Source organism: Mustelus asterias, chromosome 16, assembly GCF_964213995.1.
Source record: "Mustelus asterias chromosome 16, sMusAst1.hap1.1, whole genome shotgun sequence".
In the NCBI taxonomy this organism is placed as follows: domain Eukaryota; kingdom Metazoa; phylum Chordata; class Chondrichthyes; order Carcharhiniformes; family Triakidae; genus Mustelus; species Mustelus asterias.
The window spans coordinates 22,864,323-22,891,137 of NC_135816.1; the positions used below are offsets into that span (position 1 = coordinate 22,864,323).

General features: G+C 44.6%; 1 protein-coding gene across 3 annotated transcripts in view; it reads left to right on the forward strand.

Annotated features, from left to right (window-relative positions):
* The window catches only part of LOC144505046 (teneurin-2-like), a 2,673,959-nt gene that overhangs the window by 2,359,583 nt on the left and 287,561 nt on the right, over positions 1-26,815 (forward strand). For all 3 annotated transcript variants that reach the window (XM_078230751.1, XM_078230754.1, XM_078230752.1), the window contains one exon: positions 5,867-6,079. In XM_078230751.1, the coding sequence (XP_078086877.1) occupies positions 5,867-6,079 (213 nt within the window). The remainder of the gene's footprint in view (positions 1-5,866; positions 6,080-26,815) is intronic.

Below are 26,815 nucleotides of genomic sequence, written 5' to 3' on the forward strand. Positions count from 1 at the left end.
ACTGTGGGAGGAAACTGGAGCAAACCCATGCAGATACGAGGAGAATGTGCAAACTCCACACAGACAGTGACCCGAGCCGGGAATCGAACGCAAGTTTCTGGCGCTGTGAGACAGCAGTGCTAACCACTGTGCCACTGCACTGCCCCAAAGGTGTTCACCGCCAACTTCCCCAGGACAATTAGGGATGGGGAATAAATGCTGATCTTGCCTCTGTCACTCACTCCCCATGAAAGAATGTTTTTAACATTATGTTTTCTAGTTCTGAATTGCATATCTCAGCTACTCTCGTTAGATGATCTATCCTGTTTTAGGCACTTCAGCACATTAGCAGCACATAAAACATAAGCTCAAACACAACAATTAGCAATTTCCTGAATGTACTTGGTGTACCCCTTGGTCCACTTGATGAGAAAGAGAATTTTTTCATGGCAAAAGCTCCATAACGTGACAATGTAACAGTTCCTCATCCTTCAGGACTGACCTGGAGACTTCCGGAATTACATTCTTACCTTACAAAAGTAATTCATTGGTTGTAAGGTGCTTTGCGGCATCTGGTGGTTATCAATGCGAGTCTTTTATTTTCTCTGAACATTGAATATAGGTGACCCAGGATTACGATCATGGGAATATTAAAAATAGACTTCCTTTTTCATTTTCTTTAAAGGCTGGTTTATGAGGTAAAATCATACTGGAGGTTGGAAAAAGAATATTTGACTGGGTGAGGTCATTTGATGAAATATGTCTAACCAGAGTTTGTAACTCCAGGACAATCCCATGTGGTGTGTTAGGAAGGGTTCATGTTCCAGCCGGTAAACTGAAATCTGCTCTTGAGAGGCAGCTTAATTTTCCTTTGCGCATTCGAATTGTGTTTATTAAGTAATTCCAAGATTTTCTGAAGCATAAGACTATTGCAGGAATTTCTACTCTGTACCATTATCAGACAGGACAGATCAACAGAAAAAAAATTATTATCAAGTGTTCTGCTAGTTGTAAACAAATAGCAGACAGTATTAAATCTAATTACTCCTCTGGATAAATGTACTTGCAGCAGGTAATTGTAAATGGACTGAAAATCAAATTATGAAAATTGTGCCAAAGGAGAGAGGTACATAATGTTGGTTCACAAAGCAACCCCACACATTCTGTACACAATTATTGGACCAAGTTACTCTTCCAAGGCTGGTGAATAGTAGAGGGAAAAAGGAAAGGGAAAAGGGAAAAGATCACCCCTCAATGAAGAATAAATAAATACGGGGTGGCACGTTGGCACAGTGGTTAGCACTGCTGCCTCACAGTGCCAGGGACCCAGATTCAATTCCTGGCTTGGGTGACTGTCTGTGTGGAGTTTGCATGTTCTCCCCGTGTCTGCTCCGGTTTCCTCCCACAGTCTGAAAGACATGCTGGTTAGGTGTACTGGCCATGCTAAATTGTCCCTCAGTATACCCAAGCAGGCACCGGAGTGTGGCGACTAGGGGATTTTCACAGTAACTTCACTGCAGTGTTAATGTAAGCCTACTTGTGACTAATAAATAAACTTTACTTACTTTTACTTTACTTCAATCTACATTTGATAGTACAGGACTTGAATATTGCTGAAGAAATAGATTTTTTGTCAAAGTTTTTTACTTGCAGTCATCAGAATAGTTCAGAGGCCTCAACTAATCAAATTCCACTTGCCAGCACTCTCTTCTCATACAGAAAAAGTTTCTCCTAATATTGGTATTCTTGCGAACTGTCCCAATGAGCGCAATGCAAAAGGTTTAGACAAAAAAAAGTCTCTTTTTTTCCAGCAGTACTCAAATAGTTACTAGTTTGAGTCAACTATCATCAAATTTGATGTCAACCAAATTATCCACCACCTTTCAAAGGCGTTTTAACTGATTGAACAAGGAGAGTGTGGGTTGTTCATATGCTGATTAATTATTAAGATCATAGAATTGGTGACCATTTTCTCAAGCTTAATGAATCAATTAGTTATTTTTGTTTATTTACAAGAAATTGGCTGTTTGTGAATATGTGAAGTGACAAATCCTGAAAATTGGTTGCTTCATTTTATTTATAGGAAAAACAGTTTTGAATCTTTTCAGATATTGAGAAATTCAGTATTTACTATCTTTTATCCTTAGCTCCATGTAAAGTGGTTACTTCACTGTTTTCTTCTAATTATTGAATGAGGTCCATGCTGAAGCTAGCCTTCGTAAAGTTATTGGCCTCTCTAACTACTTTGTTGGAAGTTAATGTCCTATTGGGATTTAATTGCTGGAAATCTGAAAAAAGCAACTGGAACAGTGGGCAACATGGAAAAAAATAGATTAATGTTTCAGGTGGGACCTTTTTATCACAACTTGCTTTATTTGGTAGCTAGTTTGAACTTAAGTCAACAAACAGTGGGAAAAAATGTGTTTTGTGAAGGAATGTTTAAACCCAGTGAAGGATGAGTTGAGGAATTTCAAAATATCCTGAAATCTGGTTGATAAATAAACCAAGAGAAGTACATCATGACAAAACAAAGTTTGCTGCAGAGGTTTAGCAATTTATTATCTGGCTGCATTGGCACAGTGGAACTAGAAATATTTGCAACTGTTTAATAAATTTTTAACAAGTCTGTCGTTACAATAGGAACTTGTCTGTAAATCTGTGACTGCAGAGTTTGCTCGACAGCCATATGTAATCTGCAAAGGGGATTCATTAGGTTGATTCCAGAGTTGAGAGGGTTGGCTTATGAGGAGAGACTGAATGGGACTATACTGATTGGAATTTAGAAGAATGAGGGGGGAATCTCATAGAAACACATAAAATAATGAAGGGAATAGATAAGATAGAAGCAGGAAGGTTGTTTCCACCGGCAGGTGAAACCAGGAGTAAGACGCATAGCCTCAAAATAAGGGGGAGCAGATTTAGGACTGAGTTGAGGAGGAACCTCTTCAGCCAAAGGGTTGTGAATCTCTGGAATTCCCTGCCCAGTGAAGCAGTTGAGGCTACCTCATTGAATGTTTTTAAGGCAGAAATAGATAGATTTTTGAACAGTAAAGTAATTAAGAGTTATGGTGAGCGGGTGGGTAAGTGGAGCTGAGTCCACAAAAAGATCAGCCATGATCTTACTGAATGGTGGAGCAGACTCGAGGGGTCAAATGACCTACTCCTGCTCCTAGTTCTTATATTCTTCTGTTCACGCATGCCAGAAGGTGGTATGACTTTTTTGGGATGAAATCAACTGAGTTATGATGGGCAAACAGTAAAGTGTATCGTTAGCTCTCTCTGTCAAGAACCTCAATTCTAATGGACACAAGGAACTACACAGTTGTAGTCCAGTCACAGATACTCTGATGTTCTATGTAACCAGAGTATAATGCCCACAAAACCTGTCGAATTTTAAAAGAAATGTTTTGTTAGCATATGTGTAAGTGCAAACAGATATAATGTTGGATCAATGACACAATTCGCAGCAATTCCACGAATGCACCAGAGTTAGCATGTATGTGTAAATTGTTTGTGGGAAGACATTTGCTCAAATCAGTTACATATATTAAATCAAAATCATTTAAACTTTTTGGGCCTAAAGCCAGCGTAATCATTTTGCAATCAGATATGATGATAAGACATAACAGTCGCAACGAGCCATGTAGCCCCTCGAGCCTACTCTGTCAGTCTGAAACATCAGAGAAACATGGACATAGAAAATAGAAGCAGGAGTAGGCCGTTCGGCCTTTCGAGTTCTCTCTATTATTCAACAAGATCATTCTGATTACCATACTCCTATGCTCTCTCCCATACCCCTTGACACCTTAGGGTCTAGAAATGTACCTATTTCCTTCGTAAATATATAAAGTAACTTGGTCTTCACGGCCTTCTATGGTAGGCAATTCCACAGGTTCACCAGCCTCTGAATGAAGAATTTTCTCCTCATCTCATTCCTAAATGGCCTCCCCATATACTGAAACTGTGACCCTTGTTCTAAACTACCCCCCCCGCCCCTCCCCCCACCCCACAGCCACATGAAACAAGAGTCTGTCCAGCCCTGTCTATGTTTCAATGAGATCACCTCATTCTTCTAAATTCCTGTCAATACAGGCCTAGTCTCTCCTCATATGACAATCCTGCCATCCCAGGAGTCAGTCTGGTGAACCTTCGCTGCACTCCCTCAATGACAAGTATATCATTTTTTAGATAAGATGACTGAAATTGCACACAATACTCCAGGTATGGATTTACCAATTCACCAAGGCCCTGCACAACTGCAGTAAGGCTTCCTTGCTCCTGTACTCAAGTCGTCTTGCAATGAAAGCCAACAAATTAATTGTTTTCCTAACTGTTTGCTATACTTGCATGCCTGCATAGCTGATCATGAACCGTGACTCTATTTTCACATCCTCCCCTCCCCTCCACTCCCCCCCGCCCCCCCAATTATTTTACCTTGCATCCTTTTTATGTCAAGTACATTTTTCCGATCACTGTACACAATACTCCAGATAAGGTCTCATCAAAGCACAGTATAATTGCAGCATTACTTCCTTACTCTTATACTGCAAACCCTTGGCAAAAAAGGCAAACAAACACTTGCCTTCCTAATTCATCGAATACCTACAGTGCAGGAGACCATTCGGCCCATCGAGTCTGCACCGACCACATTCCCACCCAGGCCCTATTCCCATAACCCCTCATATTTATCCTGCTAACCCCCCTGACACTAAAGTTAATTTAGCATTGTCAATCAACCTAAACCACTCATCTATGGACTGTGGGAGGAAAGCAGAACACCCGGAGGAAACCCACGCAGACACGGGGAGAATGTGCAAATTCCACACAGACAGTGACCCAAGCCGGGAATCAAACCCTGATCCCTGGCGCTGTGAGGCAACAGTGCTAACCACTGTGCCACCATGCCGCCCCAATAACAATTGCTTGTTATTTTATAATCACAGTAAGTTTATAAAAAATTTTTCAATAATCTGTTTCCCAAATCAGGATCACCATTTTGAACTTAATGCGCAGATAGATGGGATACTATTGTGGTTGAACATTTATTTGTTGAAGGCATCTTGAAGATTGGTTTTGGCGTCCTTGGGTTATAGGGAGGAGAAAATTGGAAAGGGCTCCCATTTTTCAGTTACTATTCAGTTTTGGACCTGATTGGAAGTCTGCGTGCATGAACATTGGGCTAGGTGGATTGGCCATACTAAATTGCCCCTTAGTGACAGGGGAACTAGCAAAGTAAATACTGGAGTTATGGGGATAGGGCCTCTGTGAAATTGTTGTCAGTTCAGGCTTGAAGGTCGAATGGCCTTCTTCTGCACTGTAGGGGTTTTATGATTCTATGAATTATGATGTCCCTCAAGGTCAGATTGCCTGAATGTTCACCATCAAAAATCGCAAATGAATATTGTCTACTTGGCAAGGAATCCAAGGGCAACTGGTGCCCTGTGGAGCTAAATTCAGCAAGAAGTTTATAGCTATAGGCGTGGGACGTTGAGGGGAAGATTGGCAAAGAAAACCTTTAATGTAACTATTACATACATTTAAAACAACAAACTATAATCTGTCCAAGAAAACACATTCTTCTGTTGGATATAGCGCTCAGCAATTTTTGTCAGTTTCAGATCATCTTTGGACGAAATAGTTCCCATCTATTCTTTGCATGAAACACACTCCATTAAACATGGCTTCTGGGTGAAATGGATTGTTGAACTTGGTCAGATTCAATTCTAAATCTGTTTCATTCACAAGCATGCCAAATGCGGAAAGTTGTGATTCCTCACAGGGCTAATTCTCTAGGCAATGCACATTTATGGTTTCTGATGCCCTTTAGCTGAAAAGTTGTGCACCATATAATTTAACACCTTTCAACAACTGACGCTCTTTTCCCTAGGTCGTCCCATCCCACATTCATCATCGCCCAGCCATCCATTTGCCCAGCAGACCAGCACCCATCTTTCATCATCTAGTGTGAAAGACTACCAAATGCCATTGCTTGACAGCAGCGTCTCTCATCCAGCCCTCGAGTCCAACCCCAATGAGGAGTTCGCCATAAACTCATACCTATTGCGAGCAGGTTCTGGTGCACTACCACCTCCCAGTAATGGTAAGAATATGCTTATATCTGCCTCAATTGATATTCAAATGCCATCTTGTTCTTTTTGCAAAGTTTTATCCTCACATTCCTTCTTTGTGGCTTTCCGTATATTAAATAGTCATTTTATCTCTTGCATGTTGACTGGCTCTGTTCATTGTTAATCAACAGTTTAAAGTTTATTCATTAGTGTCACAAGTAGGCTTATATTAACACTGCAATGAAGTTACCGTGAAAATCCCCTTGCCGTCACATTCTGGCGCCTGTTCGGGTACACTGAGGGAGACTTTAGCACGGCCAATACACCTAACCAGCACATCTTTCAGACTGTGGGAGAACACCGGAGCACCCGGAGGAGACCCACGCAGACACGGGGAGAACGTGCAGACTCCACACAGACAGGGACCCAAGCCGGGAATCGAACCCAGGTCCCTGGCACTGTGAGGCCACCATGCTAGCCACCATGCCACCTTAGGTGAAAGCCAATGAGTTGTTGAAATACCCTTTTGCTAAATAATTTCATAAAACAGCTTATTAGGAGAAATGTAGATGTATTCTTTCCACTGGAAGAGCATTACGGCAGGTAGAGCATTACATTAGAAGTATTTGATCTTACATTTTCTCTATTTCTTTGTTTTCTCTCTTTCCATAATTTAGCGGTTCTGAATTCTCTTGCTCATTAATGACTTTTTCCAAGATTCCCCTCATCACTGATGCTATTTCCCATTTTGAATCCATTTGCTTCTTTGTGATAATTTAGAGTGCAGATTGGAAAGAAATATAATTACAACTCTTCTAAGGATCCATTACATCATTGAGATAATTCATTTATTATTAGTAGAAGGGACATCCATCATAGCTGCTGTAACTGCCCAGGCAAATGAATTTAACTAGTCTAAGGCAAAGTAATTGGGAAAAGCATTTTGAAATCGAATTGGTAAATGGAAGATTCCCATTCATATTAGGGTAATGGAATACTTACCCTAAAACACACAATTTCAGGACATCATTAAATGGCAGAATGCTGTGTAAACAGTCTCAACTTCTGACCAAGACAACATTCCAGTGAGTAAGAAAGTGGAACAAAAACAGAAAATGCTGGAAAATCTCAACAGGTCTGGCAGCATCTGTGGAGAGAGAATAGAACCAACGTTTCGAGTCTGGATGTCCCTTCGTCAGAGCTCTCTCTCCACAGATGCTATCAGACCTGCTGAGATTCTCCAGCATTTTCTATTTTTATTTCAGATTCCAGATTCCGCAGTATTTTGCCTTGATCTTGAGTCAGCAAATGGGATGTGCTTACCTTCCCTTGCTCTTTCGCGCCTGATTGCCTACAGCTTCCTATTTTCCATGTCCCATTTTACAGCCTGAGGGAATTTATTTTTTTCAACTCATGAATCATTCTTCTCATGGCCTCTTCTTCATCCACTTTCATAGAATCCTCAGCCCAGAAGGCCATTCGAGCCATCTGATCTACACTGGCTCTTAGAAAGAGCTATCCAATTAGTCCTATTTATCTGCTCCCGATCTATTTATTTATCCCCATCTGCCTGTATTTTTTTCTCTCTTTGTAGCTTATGTGGCAATAAAACACTTTGAGACATCCGGTGGCCATGTAAAGTGGTAACTAAATGCGTGTTTTCCCTTCATTCCTTCGAGTAGGTGTCCGATTCCCTTTGGCAATGTACTATTGAATCTACTGCCACCATCTTTGCAGGCAGCACATTCCAGATCATGGTGGGAGGTCAGGGGGGTGTTTCTACACGTGTTGGCGCAGACTCGATGGGCCGAAGGGCCTCTTCTGCACTGTATGATTCTATGATTACAAATCACTGTGCAAAATAACAATGACTCCTCATTTCCCCCTGTTTCTTTTGCCAATCACCTTTATTCACACTCCCAATCATATTGTCTAGTGTTATATTGTCATATTGCAACAGTTAGAAATGTAGGTACTAAAGTCTGATAAATAACTCAAAAGGAAGGAAGGAAAATTGAACAACTGTGTCCCCAGAGAGTCTTGCATTTAAACAATATCGCTGAGTCTGCATTTTAATAAAATACAGTATGAAAGTGAATCTAATTAATTGTGTTGGTCAGCAAATCCTATAATGTTGACACTGAGGATGATATAGTGGCCATTTTAAATGCAGAGCGGATGGCTTCAAACACTGCAGCTTGCTGGTAATGTCCTTTCACCATCTATCTCAGCTGAGTGTGCCATGGAAAAGATTGACTCATTTGTTTTTAATTGCAATTGTTCTGCATTAAAATATATAATCACTGATGCAATTGTACATTGTTGGCATTGTGCGCGAGAAACATGATTTAGTCTCCAGGATACCAAGCTTCAAATCACCCATGAGATTGTAAAATGGTATTTGGTATTTACATGTACTGCAGCACTATCTATGACCATTAGATGTTGGATTTTATTCTCACGTTTGTTTTTGAGAATTATACACTTGTGACTGCGCTGTATGCTGTCGAAGCAGATGTCACAATTTTAGTGTTGATCCATTGTGTTGCGCAAGGAAATGTACAGTAATCTACTCCTTTTATAACTGGGCAAATAGCAGAACCTCAGTCGGGTCAGAGTCTGATGAAATGCCTCACAATATTCTCAATCACGAAATGTGTGAAATCATGCAGGGGGAGCGGGGCTCATATTTGTAATACCATTGCGTGTCATGAATACTCATTAGGCTATAACTTTTATTTCTTATGTCCTGCCTTCAAATAAAGTCAGTGGCGCACAGGAATCTTGAGGCACAGTGTTAAGTTCATTCAAAGGTGATGTGCAATGGTCAGCTTTGTGCATTTGTGTCTGGGGTATTGTCTACAAGTGGATGCAGCTCAGAGTGTGGGCTGACAGAGACCTTATAAGGCTTTGAACTCACTTACAACATTTCTATTGTTCCCCGCTGAGAGCGATCTCAATGTCCTTTACAATATGGAGAAGGGAGATCCAGCTGAGCGCGCAGGTTCACACATGTCCCACAGAGCGGCAAGTACAACACTGGACAATAAAGACTGAATAGAAAAACACATCATGGTTTCTTCCACAATATCGAAATGTCCCTCACTCCCCTGTAACCCATCAGTGTGTGTGCCAACCATGAGGTGTGCCAGTACCTTTAGCTCTCTGATTAAGCTATTCTCTAACACTGATGCACATGTGAATAAAGTGACGCCAATGTAATGTGAAAACTTTACAAGTGTCATTTTAATTGGAAGAAGACCTGTGCCACCTTTGTGCTCTCAATAAGTTGTATGTTGATGGGAATGGAGATGGGAAGGAAAGTTGCATTGGGATGAAGAGCCTTCTTGTTTGCCCAGGATGCTATTTTATAGTCCACTTGCTGCATTGTCAGCTGACTGCTGGATTCACCACTGAAAAGCTTCCCCCGCTGGGTGATTACACGTGTCTCAGTGCACACCAACATCACCTTAAATTGAAATTGTAATTGCGTGAGAACCAGCAAAAATCACAAGAACTGAAATGGCGCCCATCTCTTGTTCCACCATCGGAAACGGCATGCAACATGCAAATTAGGGCGGCACGGTAGCACAGTCGTTAGCACTGCTGCTTCACAGCTCCAGGGTCCCGGGTTCGATTCCCGGCTCGGGTCACTGTCTGTGTGGAGTTTGCACATTCTCCTCGTGTCTGCGTGGGTTTCCTCCGGGTGCTCCGGTTTCCTCCCACATCCAAAGATGTGCAGGTTAGGTTGATTGGCCAGGTTAAAAATTGCCCCTTAGAATCCTGGGATGCGTAGGTTAGAGGGATTAGTGGGTAAATATGTGGGGGTAGGGCCTGGGTGGGATTGTGGTCGGTGCAGACTCGATGGGCCGAATGGCCTCCTTCTGCACTGTAGGGTTTCTATGATGATTTCTATGACACCCTCTATTTCACCAGAAATAAGATTTTGGCATTCCTGGTAATTCAGTGTGTTATAAACTAGCCAGCTGAGGCCAGCGGCAGAATTATGCAAACTGGTATATCAGACTCATTCACTTCTTAGTGTAGGCTAACTGTAGGCTCCAGTCATGGCACCAAAAATAGCTAATCTGTGCTCAGATTATGTGGTTCGTTAATGCCCTTTAGGGAAGGAAATTTGCTATCCTTACCTGGTCTGGCCTCTACGTGACTCCAGAGCCACAGCAACATGGTTGACTCTCAACTGCCCTCTGAAATGGCCCAGCAAGCCACTCAGTTCAAGGGCAACTAGGGATGGGCAATAAATGCTGGCCCAGCCAGCGATGCCCATGTCCCAAGAATGAATGAGAAACTGAAAAAGGTCCGGGGCTTGCGCGGTGGTGAAATGTGCTCTGCAGATTTAATGTGGAGCCTGAAGGAAAACTCCTTCTTTGCAGTCAGGAAAGCGAAAAAAAGAATGGACCTTACTTTTCCAGTGGAAGTTTCCACCGTCTGAAGAACATGACTGTTCATACATGGCAGCTGATTTTCCAACTTTATGAACAGGGCCTTGAGTCAGCTTTTCCCTATTGGCATATGTAAAGGGCCTAACACCAATTTCAGACTCATACCTTGAATATCAATGTAAGAACCTTTATCAGTTTGGCAGACAAGAGCATGCACACGCTAATGTGAACCCTTTAGTACCTGTGTACCTGTTAGCACTGCTGCCTCACAGCGCCAGGGACTGGGTTCGATTCCCGGCTTGGGTCACTGTCTGTGTGGAGTTTGCACATTCTCCCCGTGTTTGCGTGGAGTTTCCTCCGGGTGCTCCTGTTTCCTCCCACAGTCCAAAGATGTGTGGGTTAGGTTGATTGGCCAAATCAACCCCAGTGTCAGGGGATTAGCAGGCTAAATATGTGGGGTTACGGGAATAGGGCCTGGGTGAGATTGTGGTCAGTGCAGATTTGATGGGCCGAATGGTCTCCTTCTGCACTGTAGGGATTCTATGACTATGATTCTATACACTTGCTGGTGTGAACCAGTTTCTTAGTCATTGCTTCCAGTAATAATGGATTTAATTGGCGGAATTTAATGTCTTCCTCCAGGACGGGTTTGCTGACGAAGGGCATGTAATCGGGCAGGGGGGCGTAGCAAGTAGGGACTCTGCTACTTTCTTACCTCCACCATGATTATGCCAGTGATGGGAAGACCCAATTAAGACCTTTACGTGGGCAATTAGTGCCCACTTATGGACCTCATCCTGCCTTTGCTTTCTCGGGGTGGGGGGGGATTCACCATGTGGGGTGCACAACAATCAAACCTGTGCAGGATTGCTTGCTGGCTCCAGCAGAAGGGGAACTTTCACTCAAAGCCTCGATGCCTCTTGGTGCCTGATCAAGTGACTAAGCATCAGGAAGTTGGGGGCCGTTGAGAACTACCCCCCTGCCTTGCTGCCGAACACCGAGGCCCCTGCCCCTGATTTCCCAAGTACCCCCCCTCCCCGCCACTCCCCACCTTCTGCCTTGCCTCCTCCCCCTAAAATTCACTAATGTCCAGTTTAAAACCTGTGGCACTTAATCCAGTGAGACTTCTTTTAGAGGCACAATGCTGGACAAGATGTCCATTACCTCCATTAAATTTAGCCCGTTACCATGAATCCTTTAGTACGAATTTTATTATGTCTCAACAATAGGAAGCCTTAAAATTAATAGTATATTGGTCTAAAATTCATGGAAAATATACAGTGCAATTCTGTCGTAAGTTTCAGATGAGTGTTATTTCTGATTATGATAAAATCTGAATCACTCAATTAAGTTCCTGAATTGAAAGAAATCCCAGATTGCCAATATTCTATACATAATTTGATTGCACTCCACAATTACTGTGAAGTGTAGGCAAATACATAATGACATTTCCACTGTGGTGAGATTCATTTGGTCCTGCGTTCTAAAGCAGCCACTGAAAGCGTGGTTCGAGTGAGTAGCTTGCTGTGGTTAGTCAGCAGTGTTGTCTGGTTGCACTGAAGGCCAGTACACATTGAGGTACTTTTATTTTGCAGGGGGAAAAAAAACCTCTCAGGTATTCATGGTTGTATTTCACACATTTCCTTCGCTTGTGAAACAACAGGCAAATCACATTGCTCAGCAATGCATAATTCTCTCTCTGAGCTCCACAATAGACATGTGGGGTGGCTGATGGCCAACTGTTCTTGCACCTGTAACTGTGAGCAATACTGAAGATTGTTTTGAGTCAAACCGCCAGGAAATTCCCAGCAGCACTGTTCCACATCATGATTTATTTTACCTCTCCTCCTTGACATGCTAATTTTTTTTCCCTGCCCTCACCCTCTCTCCTGAAGCTTTTTACTCCATACTCGTCATGTACAATTAATATTGCCAGCTGCCCACTGATGTGTTTGACAGTGTTTGTCTGGATCAGGCTTGTCCAACCTTTTCATGTAGGGAGGGCTATATTTCCATATTCTTCTCACTCAAGTGGGCTATGAACAAATTTTGGAAAGATAAGCTATGGCGCAACATTAAACATCACTTTCAAAATAAAGTTAAAATATGAAGAAATGAAACAATATTGGATGGAATTTTGCCAGCACGTCCGCCTGAGGTTCGTCCGATCCCACCCGAGGCCAACGGAGATTGCCGTTCTCCAAGCCTCGCCCGCTCGCAGGACCTGGGCGGGTGTGCCGGTAAAATTCCAGCCAACATGTCGAAGCAACAAATCGATAATTATAAAAGAGAGATTAATCAAGATCACCATCAGTGTGAGAGGGACAGAGTCTGTTTGTCTGACCCACTGCCCAGTCTCAGGATATTCACTCACTTGCCCACACCAATTGTGAGTGGGTGCGACTATGTGCTGGTGTGTGGGGATGAGGGTGAATGGGGCTCCTGAGACTCCGAGTGAGCCAGAAGCACACATCCCCACACTCACTCACTCTCTCCACACACTCTCACTCTCTCTCTTACTCAATCGCTCTCTCCCACACTCAACTCACTCTCTCTTGTACACTCATGCTCTATCCCACACTCTCTCATACACTCATTCTCTCCCACACTCACTCACTCTCTCCAACACTCTCACTCTCCCACAATCACTCATTCACTCTCTCTCCAATATTCACTAATTTTCTCTATTGGATAGTCACCCACTCACTCATACACTCTCTCTCCCTCTCCCTCCCTCTCCCTCTCTCTCTCTCTCTCCAACATTCACTCATTTTCTCTAATGGACACTCACTCACTCACTCTCTCTTGTTCCCACACCACCAGGCGAGTCTCCTCACTCTCACCACTCCTGCCCATACCACAGCGTCCAGCCTCTTCCAGCCAGGCAGCCTCGTCCGGCACCCTCTGTCTTCGGTTGCCAATATTTCTTTTTCCAGAGTACAACTGTTGCCGCCAGTGTTTCTGATTCTCCAATCGCAGACTGCTTATCTCCCACATTGGCTGCCATTGGCCCACCCTGAGCCTATTAACAACAAACGATGGACAGGAATGGCCTGCGATTGGAGGAGCAGTGTCATTTAAAATCTGCCGCTCCACTTACCGGCATTTTGGAAGCTACCTCTGGAAGCTACCATTTTGGAAGCTACCCCCATATTGCGGGGGAGGCTTTGTGGGCCACATATGGCCACACATTGGACAAGCCTGGTCTAAAGACTGAGGGACAGGAGATAATCACAGTTTAGACCGCTCCTGTCCTGTCCCTAGTTAGCAATCGAGAAAGAATCCTGGCCAACTTAAACCCTGATAGTTGAAGTCAAATGTATTCTCTTTACTGCTGCTGAGATGATTTAACACAACAGAAAAAGACACATTTTGGACTGTGTTTTGCAAGAAATTTTACATGACCTACAAACACAAGTATGTCTTTGTCTGCCCAATCTTCACTTGTGCCTAGCGAACAGTCAGAAAGATAACTATTGTCTTTGGAGTCCGGCTCATTGGCATACATCACATTACCCATGTGATCTCCACAGTGGGGTGGAAGAATATACGTAGCATTCCACGATTCAGGCTGCATGTAACACTCTGATTAAACAGATAAATGTGTAATGCTCTGTGCAAACAATATGTCCTCGATAATTACAACTTTACGATTCCCAAGGTGTCAAAGCAACAAAGATGTTTATCCGCAATTATACTCAACACAGAATTGTCCTTGAAAGATGGTTGCTCACGTCTTCAAAGACAAAAATCTATTGCCGAGCTCTGAATAGCTGTGTACCTCTGTGTGCTTCAGAGAAGTACAGCTAGTTAATTGTAAGCCTGTAATTGGAAGCTACTCAACCCAGAGCAATCCATCAAAATACCTACCTATCTACCTATCTGCCCAACTACCTAACAATGCATTTCAAAAAGCCATGTATAATTAGAACACATCAACGTAGTTTTAGTGAAGGGATCAGTGCTTGGGCCCCAGCTATTCACAACATAAACAAATGATTTGGACGAGCAAACCATCCTTTGAATGCAGAGCAGAGAAAGAAAAAACTTTGCACCGACACACGAGAAACACCTGACATCCAACCTAATCCCATTGACCAGCACTTGTAATGTGGCAACAGTAAGAAGTCTCACAGCACCAGGTTAAAGTCCAACAGGTTCATTTGGAATCACGAGCTTTCGGAGTGCTGCTCCTTCATCAGGTGATCAGATCAGATAAGATTTTTTACAGGTTTCCAGTCTGCTATCAATTGTTTCGTGCCCTTTTAAAAAAATAGCATTTAAAGCAACATTTACTTTTTCAAATCTTTTGGTTCAAAAATCACAAACTGGAGCATGTGTTTATTTCCAATTTTTATCTTTCCAATTATTAGCACAGGTTGTACATCGCTATTACAATTATGTCAGGATAATGGGTTTGACAGTGGCAAGCACAGCTCCATCACTCCTCTTTAATTTAGGGACTTGCATTTGCCTATTTTTCAATATGTTGAAACTGCACCTGTGTTAATTGTACATATCCGTGCCTCATAATCCCCCCCCCCCTCCTCCCCTCGTCTTGGCCTCTCTTTAACCTGAGGTTACGACAGAAATGTATTTAATTTTCAATCTCTTAATGCATCAGGAATCTCTTTCTCTGACGTTAGCACCTTGGGGTGCTGTACATTATGAAATCATAGAAATCATAGAAACCCTACAGTGCAGGAAGAGGCCATTCGGCCCATCAAGTCTGCACCGACCACAATCCCACCCAGGCCCTACCCCCATATCCCTACATATTTTTATCCACTAATCCCTCTAACCTACACATCTCAGGACACTAAGGGGCAATTTTAGCATGGCCAATCAACCTAACCCGCACATCTTTGGACTGTGGGAGGAAACCGGAGTACCGGAAGAAACCCACGCAGACACGGGGAGAATGCGGAAACTCCACACAGACAGTGACCCGAGCCAGGAATCGAACCCAGGTCCCTGGAGCTGTGAAGCAGCAGTGCTAACCACTGTGCTACCGTGTCGCCCATAATGGGCGGCACAGTGGTTAGCACTGCTGCCTCACAGCGCCAGGGGCCTGGGTTCAATTCCTAGCTTGTGATCCTGTCTGTGCGGAGTCTGCACGTTCTCCCCGTGGATTTCCTTTGGGTGCTCCGGTTTCCTCCCACAGTCTGAAAGATGTGCTTGTTAGGTGCATTGGCCGTGCTAAATTCTCCCTCAGTGTAGCCGAACAGGCGCCGGAGTGTGGCGACTAAGGGATTTTCACAGTAACTTCATTACAGTGTTAATGTAAGCCTACTTGTGACACTAATCAATAAATAAAAATTTGAGGTGATGTTTGCTGTTGGATAGTGTATTATTAATCCATCTTGATGTAAACCTCCAAGTAGCAATCATTCAGCACATGATCTAACTCCTGCCCATCGTCACATCTAACTCCAAACAGGTTCTGTTGAGTTTTAACTTCTTCTCTGACAGTGTTTTTATTCTGTTAGAGCACTTGAAGAATTTTCGGCATTGTGTTTTACACTCCGATGCTCCTATCAATTTTCTGTTAATACACCAAATCTTTTTTATAAAGTTGCTGTTGTATCAACTTGTATTCAGCTCAATTATCACTTTATACTTGCTTTCCTGTTTCTGTTTTTTTAAGTGTTCCTGTTGATAATAGAATACTCACTAAAGTATAAATGAAATTGAATTTGTAATTCTATACCATTATGGCTTTATGCATTGTGGTTTCCTTTACTTATTATTTTTCAAATTTACTAGGTATAAGAATAAAATGGTTTTCATTTTTAATTCTAGATGCTTTATGGCATGAGACAGCGCAGGTTATTATTTAAAATTTCTCACTGTAGGAAATTGTGTGATCCCAAAAGCTTGTGCATTTTAACTCGTATACAGGATGACCGAGATGGTATATAATCCTTGAAAAATAATGCAATTTAGAATCCGTGTCATCAAACAAAGTATTTGCCTGTCTGTTTCGGGGGTTCTCACCCTTTTACTCTCTTCCCCTGCACAAATAGTAAACAGGGATTCCAGCTCATACTTCATTTTGGAAGTTGCTCAGTTCATTACGACCAATGGTTTATTTCACATCAGTGACTGTCGCATAACTGGTGCATCACAGTGAATGATCTACCTGCAGTTAGATATCATCTTGAAAGCCGTAATATTAATTGCATCGTGTATCTGCTATCAGAGATGGTGTTTTTTTTTGTGTGGAAATGACACTTTGTCAGCTGCGGCTCAGTTTGTAGTCGCCTAAGCCTTGAGTCAGACGATCGTATCTTCTGGTCCGCTCATAAGCTTGGGTACAAATATCTAGATTGAGACTCCGTGAAGAGTTGAAAGAGTGAGTTGCTGCTTTCGGAAGGGATGTTAAACTGAGTCTCTAACTGCCCTCTCAGCTAGACATAAGAATCTCGTGCCTTAGTTTAAGGGGGGGCTTCCTATGGTAGAGTGCCCCTTCAAGGGGCAAACTCTCAGAGGGTCATGTGGGTTCAACCAATCAGGATGGAGCGCGCAAAGCCTGGAGCTGAGCACAGGTTTTCTTTGCCAGTTAGGAGTCTGGAGTCCTGGTGTATTCTAGCCTCTATATATCACTCTGTCTATATAGTTACTTACCTCAATAAAGCATTCATTTGTTAATTCGTTTGGTGATTGTCCATCTTTGCAAGATACTACGCTCTCCTTGCTATCTTGGTCAATATTTGCCCCACAGCCAACATCACGAAAATAGGATATCTGGGCATTATCACATGTCGAACTTTAATGTGTGCTAATTAACTGCTGAACTGCTGAATGTCCTACGTTACAATAGTGACTATACTTCAAAAACACTTTTGTCCATTGCAAAATGCTTTGGAATGATCTGAGTTCATGAAAGATGCTATATATATATATATATATATTTATAAGCGATCCTTTCTTGTCTTTTTCAAGTCTGAATGAAAAGTTGAGGTGCTGCTGCATTTTGAAATCTGGAGTTAATCTTATGTAGTTTTTATTAAATGCTCTGCAAATGCAATCAGCTTTCAGGTTCAATGAACACAAGGCAGATTTGATGTTGTGCAAGATTTATTATCTTTCAGCATTTATACAGAACGGCATCATCTCCCGCACGCACAATACAGGAAGGTTAGCATTTAGGTGGAGGAGTTAGTCTAATATCATGGACTGCATCATTTAATCTGTGGGATAACACTCATTTTCAGAACACTGGGGGCGATTCTCCCAAAAGTGCTGAATTGGTGGGAAAACTAGTCTGGATCATGACTGTTTTTTCAGTGCAACTTCAGACCTGAATCTCTGCACTCTGTGCACTGCAGAGGTCACAATCGGTAATCTCATTAAAAACCTGGGGGGGCAGGGCCTATTCGCACCGGAGTTTGACAGTTCTGGAATCTGCGCATGCGCAGTGGTCCCGACCTGTCAGTCTCCCTGTTTGCTGGCCAGCTCGATCGCTGGTCAGCCCAGGACCCTCAGAGTGCTGCCCCTCCAGCACCCCCCCCCACCCCCCATGGCCCGATCGCGGCCCCCACAACAATTCCCGGACCAGCCCTGACCCCCCCCCCCCACCCCAGAGCACCCCGATGTCTAGCCCGCTCCTCCCAGCAGTGGCAATCCCCCCACCCCCCTCACCCCGGCAGACCCCCCCCCCGCTGACCCCCCTCGTGGTCAGACCCCCCCCGGAGGCAGCCCCCCCCGGCAGACGACGCCCCCTCCGGCCCGCCCCAATTGCTGGCCTCCCTCCATCCCAGACTGATCCACATGCAGAATGGCAGCGGGACCCTCCCACCCCACCAATCTCCCCTAGGCCCCATCCCCTTGGCACTGCCCAATGCCCGGTGGGCAGTGCCGAGGTGCCCCAGGCATGGGCACTTTGCCCCTTGGGCAGTAATAGGGGGCACAGGCTGGCACTGCCAGGATGCCTATGCCCAGGGGGCACCACCACCCGCCACCAGCCCCCTGGGGGGCCCCGATTGTCCCCCCTTCACTCCGGTGGGGTCTCCCGCTAGTTCCCCGAACAAGTTCCGTGCCGGGCCCGATAATCGCATTTAAAATACATTTAAAATATATGTAAAACATATTCAAATGTTTCAAACATATTCAAACCTCACTTCCCACCGGACTTCTGCGCGTTCCCGGCGGCGCCATTTTCTTCTGGTTGAAAGATGCGCGCGGGTCGTAAAGGCTCGCGGGGAAACCCGCAAAATGGCCGACACGCGCATCTCCCGGCCTGACCCGCCAGAAAGGTTGCGGGTTGCAATGGGAGAATCGGACCCACTATTTCTTTCTATGTATTTGCCCAGGCAGTTCACAGTGCTGACTTAGAACTTGGATTGGTGATACCAAAGCAGGATTATAATACAGACCAATGGTTGCTTGGACTGCAGTACTGTTAGCCATCATGAGCATAGTCTAATGAGACGACCAGAAATGCATCTTTTTAAAAAAAAACATTTTCCAGTGATATTGTCATATTTTCACCCTGTAGTTTGAATACAAAGTCATTTCTGACTTCCCTTGGATCAGGTATTGTACAGTAGAGAGAGACAGAATGTCAGTCCTGAACCTGTCACCCGTGTGATATTCAGTCAATTTCCTCCCGCAGAGAAATATGATTCCCAAAACATGTCTGGCTTGATTTGTGCAAGTTCTTTTTGTTCCCCAACATCTCTCAAAGGAATGACTCATGCTGAGTATGTTGCCACAACCTTCTGTTACATTTGCCTAAGTGGCCATTCTTAACTGTATGATCCAAAGCAGTGAATTCTGCCATGTCCCAAGTCATTCTACAGTGGAGGTTAACAAATCCAAGCCAGAAACCTTTTTTTTTCATCCAAGCTGCAACGTCTGGACCTTTTATTGGAAAACAACGGAGAACTATTTCTTCTTCTTCTCAGCTCAGAGGTACTGAGGCCAGGGACGGTTAATTTAAAAAAAACAGGGAAAATGCTGGAAATACACGCTAAGTCTGGCGGAATCTGTGGAGAGAGAAACAGAGTTAATGCCTGGAATCATCCCATTTGGGACCACTTTCAATGGCGGAGGAGGGAGCGGAGAGTGTTGACCACTCCAAAGGCAGGTGGGAAACCAGGGCATGTTTTCCGGCCCCAACCTAATTAATTATGCACCCAAGGGTTTAGCACCCTATTCTGTAGCAAGGCATTCATGATGGTGCAGATCCTGCCATCATATTTGGGTGCCATATTGAAAAAGCACCCAACATCACCGACCCACCACTGATGGACCTCCTGAAAAAGAAGATGGATCTCCAGGAACACTCTAAGGCCAGAAGATGGATCTCTTCGATGACACTGAATCTGGAAGATCCACCAGTAGATGCTCCAGCCACCCATTACTGTGGTGTCTGGAGTCCAAGATTGCTGGCAGCTTCCACCCCAAACTCTTGAGGAAACCCCAGGCATTGATCAAGTGAGTCCCGACTTCTGGACGCCACATTGCTCCAGACCTTTTCTTGTCCGTCATGTTTTCCCACTAATGTCATGGAGAATTGGGCATGGGTAAAAGACTCTGATTGGGCCTTCATCAATGCAAATCAGTTTTACGCTGGCCTCCCGCGGGTTCCTCGATCTGCACCAACGGAAGCTCCTGCAGGAAAAAGTGATTTTTGGAATCCTGCAGAATTCTGCCGTCTGTCTTTGAACCCTCCGCCAGGGCCATGGGAGAATGCTGCCCAATATTTCACCAATGACCTGTTGTCAGAACATGAAAAAGTTAAAAATGTAATAGACTTTAAACAAGTGAGAGGAGGTTGGAAGAAAAAGTTTTAAAGTAAACTTTATTTGTTAGTCACAAGTAAGGCTTACACTGCAATGAAGTTACTGTGAAATTCCCCGAGGCACCACAGTCCAGCGCCTGTTCAGGTCAATGTACCTATCCAGCACGTCTTTCAGAATGTGGGCGGAAACCAGAGCACCCGGAGGAAACCCGCGCAGACACGGGGAGAACGTGCAAACTCGATGCAGACAGTGACCCAAGCTGGGATTTGAACCCGGGTCCCTGGCGCTGTGAGGCAGCAGTGCTACCGTGCCACCCCGGAAGAAGAGAAAAAAGGGGAGATCTGTGATAGGATGGAAGATAGGAGGAACTACATGACAAAATAATTGGTGGTAAACAGAAAGTGATAATGGGACAATAAAAAACAAAAAGAATTATCTAGAGGAGGTGTGAATGGCAGCATGATGAACAGCTGACACCTGAAAGCAAAAATAAGCGTTAAAATGAAACTTGTAAAGGAAGGGAACAGAATGGGGCCAGGTGTTAGGGTCTGAAATTGTTGAATTCAATGTTTAGCCACAAGGTTGTAAAGTGCTGAACCGAAAACTAAGGTGCGCTTCATCGCGCTTATGTTGAGCTTCATTGGAATATCGCAGGAGGCCGAGGACAGAGAGGTCAGTGTGGGAGTCCTCAGGAATTAACCATTAAATTCCAGTAAGAAGTCTCACAACACCAGGTTAAAAAGTCCAACAGGTTTATTTGGAATCATGAGCTTTCGGAGGAGCGCTGCTCTTTCATCAGACCCGCTCACCTGAGGAAGACCTTTTGTTAGATCCAATATCATAAATAGATTGGGGGGTTGGGGGGGGCGTGGCTGGCATTGCATCCGAGCTCAGATTTTACATGGTCTTTTTTTGGAATCTTTGAATGAAGCCATTCTTTTTTTTAGTTCTTTTTTTTTACATTTTTACAAGCAGGGTGTAGACCGTAACAACTGCCTTGGGAGCAGTCAGGCTTGGTCACGTGACTGCAAATTCTCATCCAGAATGAGAGGAGTGATGGTAACCTTTGTGTGAAATAATTGAGCGTGAGGTTTGCCTTGGAGTCTCTCTGATCTGATCCTGGTGAATTTTCCAATTAAAAAAAAAACATGATTTGTGTTTGAAGACCTACATACTGAAGCACCAAAATGTTTTCAATGTACAGTACTTGGACGGTGAGTGAAAATGGACTAAAATAAGCATCACAGCACTTGGGAGAAATCCCAGGACTGGCTGAGCGAAAGCGTGTCAGAAGATGCTACCGTCTGTTCCAATTAGCATCAGCTGCTTTTATTTTTAGTTCTATGTGGACGGTTTAGTTCAATACACACAGTTTAAAGATGATGCACAAATGTAACAATGCAGTCGTGGTTTACTGCATTTTATTAACTAGAGGATGCATACCCCGGCCTGGGTTTACAAAGGATCAGCTAAGAGTATCGCCAGGTTGCTTAACCCGCTCACCGCAGTCATAACGTGGGCAGTCGGTTTTACAGAGGCCACCAAATCATTGGTATGCGTCCGGTATTTACAACATACAGCATCAAATTGGGTTGTACCAAACAGTATTTTCAGTTACGTTAGCTTTCTATTATTTTTCTAACAGAATTTACATGCAGGAATGTCATTAGATTGCAGTGTGTGAAATGCATTGCTACACACACTTACAGACATGCTACCCAATTTGGGGTTGGGTTTAACAAGTGCAGCCAGGGGGGAAGCCGCATCATGATGTGTATTCAAACCCAAGGCTGGGATTTTCCCGTCCCGCCTGCGACGGACATCGTCGTGGGCAGAATGGAAAGTTTGTCAGAGATCATCCGTGTTCTTATCAAATGGTGAAGCAGGCTCAAGGGGCCGAATGGTCTACTCCTGCTCCTAATACACATGCTTGTATCAATTCTTTGAGTTCGAAAGTACTTTTGTGGCCTGCACACATTGATTATATCACCAGCTCAGAGCTGTTCTTTATTGAATGAACATCGCACCAATAGGGCAACAACAGAAATGGCTGGGAGTCTTGGTTCGATTGCATTGTTTTTTTATCAGTGCAATTTACCTCGGCACTGGAGTACCTGCTGCAAACGATTGTCAAATTTGAAGCATGAATTGCATTCCGCACAACTGACTGGAAGGTTGTTTAGGCCTCAGCAATGGCTCCCTCGATTTCCACCCATCAGTAGTTTAGATTTAAATGCGGTGTTGGGGGGGGGTGCGGGGGAAGTGGGGGGGCAGGTGGAGGAACAGGATTAAGAAGTTTGAACAGAATAAAAAATTGGCCTCATGTTTCAAAATGAGGATGAAAGCGACATGCAGGAAGGTATTAATGGACTGATCAGATAAGCAGTAAAGTAGCAGATATAATTTAATCTGGAGAAGTGTGATGTGATGCATTTGGGGAAGGGGAGCAATGATCAATGATAGGACACTTAAGAGCGTAGCGAAACAGTGGGGCTTTGGGATGCACGTTCCCAGATCCCTGATGCTAGCAGGACAGGTCGACAAGATAGTCAAGAAGGATGGAAGATACTGGGCGCAATTCTCCCAGAATATTTCGAAGTATAGTCTCCAGCGCAATCCGATTACAGTCCACCCACACTTTGGGCCCGATTTTACCATTGCGTTGCGTCCATTTTTGGGCGAAAAAATTGGTGAAATCGGGCGTGAGGCGGATAGTGCGAACCGCGCCCACGTCCACGCAGATTCCCACTTTACCAAGGCCCGAAAATGGCCGCGATCAGCACCGTACCCGAAACAGGCGCGACATTAATTTAAATGCATTTGCATGCATTTAAATTGACTTAATGAGCTGGATGCCAAAACTTACTGGCATTTACCCCTTTACCATCGCGTTCGCCTGTCCAGATTCGGCACGAAACAGACTTGCTCGGCAAAGGTCTGTTTCGGGTGCTCCAACGTCTGAAGAGGTAAGTTCAGAGCTTCTAACTCAGATCGGTGGTGAGGGGACAGAGAGGCGGGTCAGATCATTCTCTGGTATAGGGGGGCAGGAGGGAGGAGAGAGACCAGATCATTCTCTGGTATAGGGGGGCAGGAGGGAGGAGAGAGACCAGATCATTCTCTGGTATAGGGGGGCAGGAGGGAGGAGAGAGACCAGATCATTCTCTGGTGGCGTGGGCGGAGGAGGAGAGAGGCCCGATCGTTGTTTGGTGGGGGGAGGGGGGAAAGAGAGCCAGATGTATCTCTGGTGGGAGGGTGGAGGAGGGAGGTCCAATCGTTGTCTGGTGTGGGGGGGATGGGGAAGGAAGAGGGCCAGATGTATCTCTGGTGGGTGAGCGGGGTGGGGGGTCAGGAGCAGGGGGGTCTGCTGCCACTCTATGGGCAATCAGTGGGGGGGGGAAGGGGGGTAGAGAGTTGCGATTGGTCTGGGTAGCTGGGGGGGGGGGGGGCAGGGGGGTGGGTGGATAAGGGAGACAGTTATGTTGTGGGGGTGGGGCAATGTCTGTGTGGGGCCATTGCTTCCGGGCCGCTTTATCCACTTTTTGCGGTCTGGGAGCGATGTGGCAGGGGAGCGTTTTTCAAATTTTTTTTTACTGCGCATGTGCAGTTCAAAGCTCCTATTGGAGCAGCAGCATTTCGGGTGCGATAAGCCCCGCCCACAGCGCAATTCAGACTCGCGATTTTTTATTCAGGCTGAGTGCATATGGGGGTGCCTGGGAACAGATTTACAAATCGGATCTGAATCACGCCCAGATTCGACACCTCGAATCAAAATGGTAAAATAGGGCCCGTAGACATATTTTTGAGCTTGTGGTGATCAGACATGCGGGGCCTATCGCCCGACCTCAGAATAACACTGCCGATACCCCTTCTTGCCGATACCACCCCCACCCCTGCTATGGAGTCACCAAAGCCCTGGCCCCCTTTCAGCAGGCGCCCCCCCCCCCCCCCTCTCAGTTTAGGTCCCACCCCTTAGCAGTACCAATCTGGACCTGCCACGTGTCACCCTGACAGTTCCAGGGGGCAATGCCAGGGCACTACTCAGCCATGTCCTTGACCACCCAGAGGCTACAAATGGCTTCCCAGCACCCCCGCCCCTCCCCCAACGTGGTCATCACATGTATTCAAAGAATTCAACAGTGGCTGCAAAACTCCAGATTTCAGGCTCCGGGCCCTCCAAAATCCCACTTGAGTGGAAGCAGCTGGTGATTTAAATGAGCAGTTGCCTCCGAAAGCCACTTGTGCGCGGATACTGGCATGCTCCAGTTCTGCCCCTGTGAAAATAGGACATTCTGTGTTGGGGGTGAGGGTGGGGGGGTGAGTGCGTGGAATCTCTGGGCTCGCCCGACATTTTCACTATGTTGGAGACAATTCCGTTGTGGCAAAAATCCGGGCCTTAGTTGAAATGGAAGAGTGGGGTTATGGGGAAAAACACAGGGACAAATTTCATAGCTTCTTCATACAGCCAGCACAGGGGTGACGGCCTGAATGGCCTCATCAGTGCTACCTCATTCTACTGTACCTTTCACGATCGCAAGCAATCCTAAAGCACTATGTGGCCAACATACATTTGAATTGTAGCCAGCGCAGTAACACAAGGAAATTCAGCAGCAAGATCCTACAAATAATAATGCGAGAGTAGCCAGATAATCATTTTAGTGATTACGGTGAGGGATAAATATTGGACTGAATAACAGAGACAACTCATCTGCTCTTACATTGTTACACCACTGAAGTGTCAGCCTGGATTATGTGCTGAGGTATCTGAAGTGCGAAATGAACCCACAACTTTCCTGACACAGAGACAGGAGTGCTATCACTGAGCCAGAACTGATGTAATGTTGGCATATGAGGTTTGAAATCCATCTAATATTCTTAACTGAAGTAGATAGCAATCTTCTGTGCTAACGTAAAAATATTCCATGCTTCTGCCTACCTAATACCAGCTCAGCCATCATCCAAACACTGTGCCTGCAGTGAACTCACATACAGGTCAGTGACAATTGAAGAATCAAATAAATTAGTGGGCATTTTTTTATTTCCCTGCATTTACACGAGTAACCACTTCCTATTACCTGAATTTACAACTTTTGTGTTGAGTCAGAACTGTGCGTGACAGAGAACAAAATGGTGATTAAATATATGTTGTGTCTTTTGAATGGCATATCTTCCTGTAGTGTGTGCTTTGTGCTCTTCTCTTGTGAACACCAGACCTTTGACGCCGCGTAGCCACAGTGGCACAGTGGTTAGCACTGCTGCCTCACAGCGCCAGGGACCCAGGTTCGATTCCAGGATTGGGTCACTGTCTGTGTGGCGTCTGCACGTTCTCCCCATGTTTGTGTGGGTTTCTTCCGGGTGCCCTCTGGTTTCCTCCCACAGTCTGAAAGATGTGCTGGTTAGGTGCATTGGCCATGCGAAATTCTCCCTCAGTGTATCTGAGCAGGCGCCGTAGTGTGGCGACTGGGGGATTTTCACAGTAACTTCATTGCAGTGTTAATGTAAGCCTACTTGTGACACACTAATAAATAAATTAAATTTGTTGTGAACTCTTGAAATCATACCTCTGATGAAGTGTAGTTCCATAAGAAATCTCACAACACCAGGAAGTATAGTTCATCCAAAAGGCAGCTTCTGTTTGCTCTGAGTGGGTGGTGAAGATGGTGGCAGTCATTCAGCTGGTTATCTTCTCATTTTCTTGCCTTGTGGTTTGTGGGCAGGGAGGGGCATCCCCCTGAGCTGAAAATTATTGCCCTTTTCATTACAACAGTTGGCACATGAGCCTGCCTTTTGATTTTAGAAGCCAATGGTCTCACGTTTCCGATCAATATGTATGGATTGCCAAACAATTTGGTTTCTTGTAGTGGTCAGGAGTCTTATTTCATGCCTGTTAAAGTGCTATGATTGTCTCCAATATCTATTATCGAACTCTGATTTGGTGGGTCAAGGTGCCCCGATAAAAACAGCTGTTCCTCGGTGTTCCTGTGATAAGTAGCTTCCATTAATAACTCTGATGGGCCACACCCCATAACTTGAGGCATGGGTTCTGTAAAGTGTTTCATTGAGTGAAATTTCTGTTCGGACCATCATGGAATATGGCTACCTTGAGTGAAATTTCTGGGCAGGAACATAATGTTTCAGCACCTGCTGCCAGCTAATAATAGCAACAGTACGCAAACGATGGACTTTTCTGGTCATTAAGTATCGAGTTGTATTTCATGATCTTTTGTGATAGTGCTGTAATGTTTGAATAGTGAAACATGCTTATTCATTTCCTTCCACATCAGCAGACTTTCTGTTTTCGCTATGAAGCCTTACTCTGTAAGAAAGCTGCTCTTCCGAACCATTTTTCTCCTTAAGAAAAAAATACTTTAGCCTGTGGCACTGAAGCATCTTACAAGTTTTGGGACTCTCTTACAGGCTGTCATACAATCTGTAAGGCAACTCTGAGCCTGGTTAAGTTTTAGATCGTGCGCCAAATATTACTTCAATGACTGAATGTCCAGCCATGCTGTTCAAAGTGAGTAACACCTTGAAAAGCAATTAACAGTGCTCCAATGATAACTCAGTGACTTCATCCACACTTGGAGGGGAAGGAAGTGCTAGGCTGTTGAGAATGAAC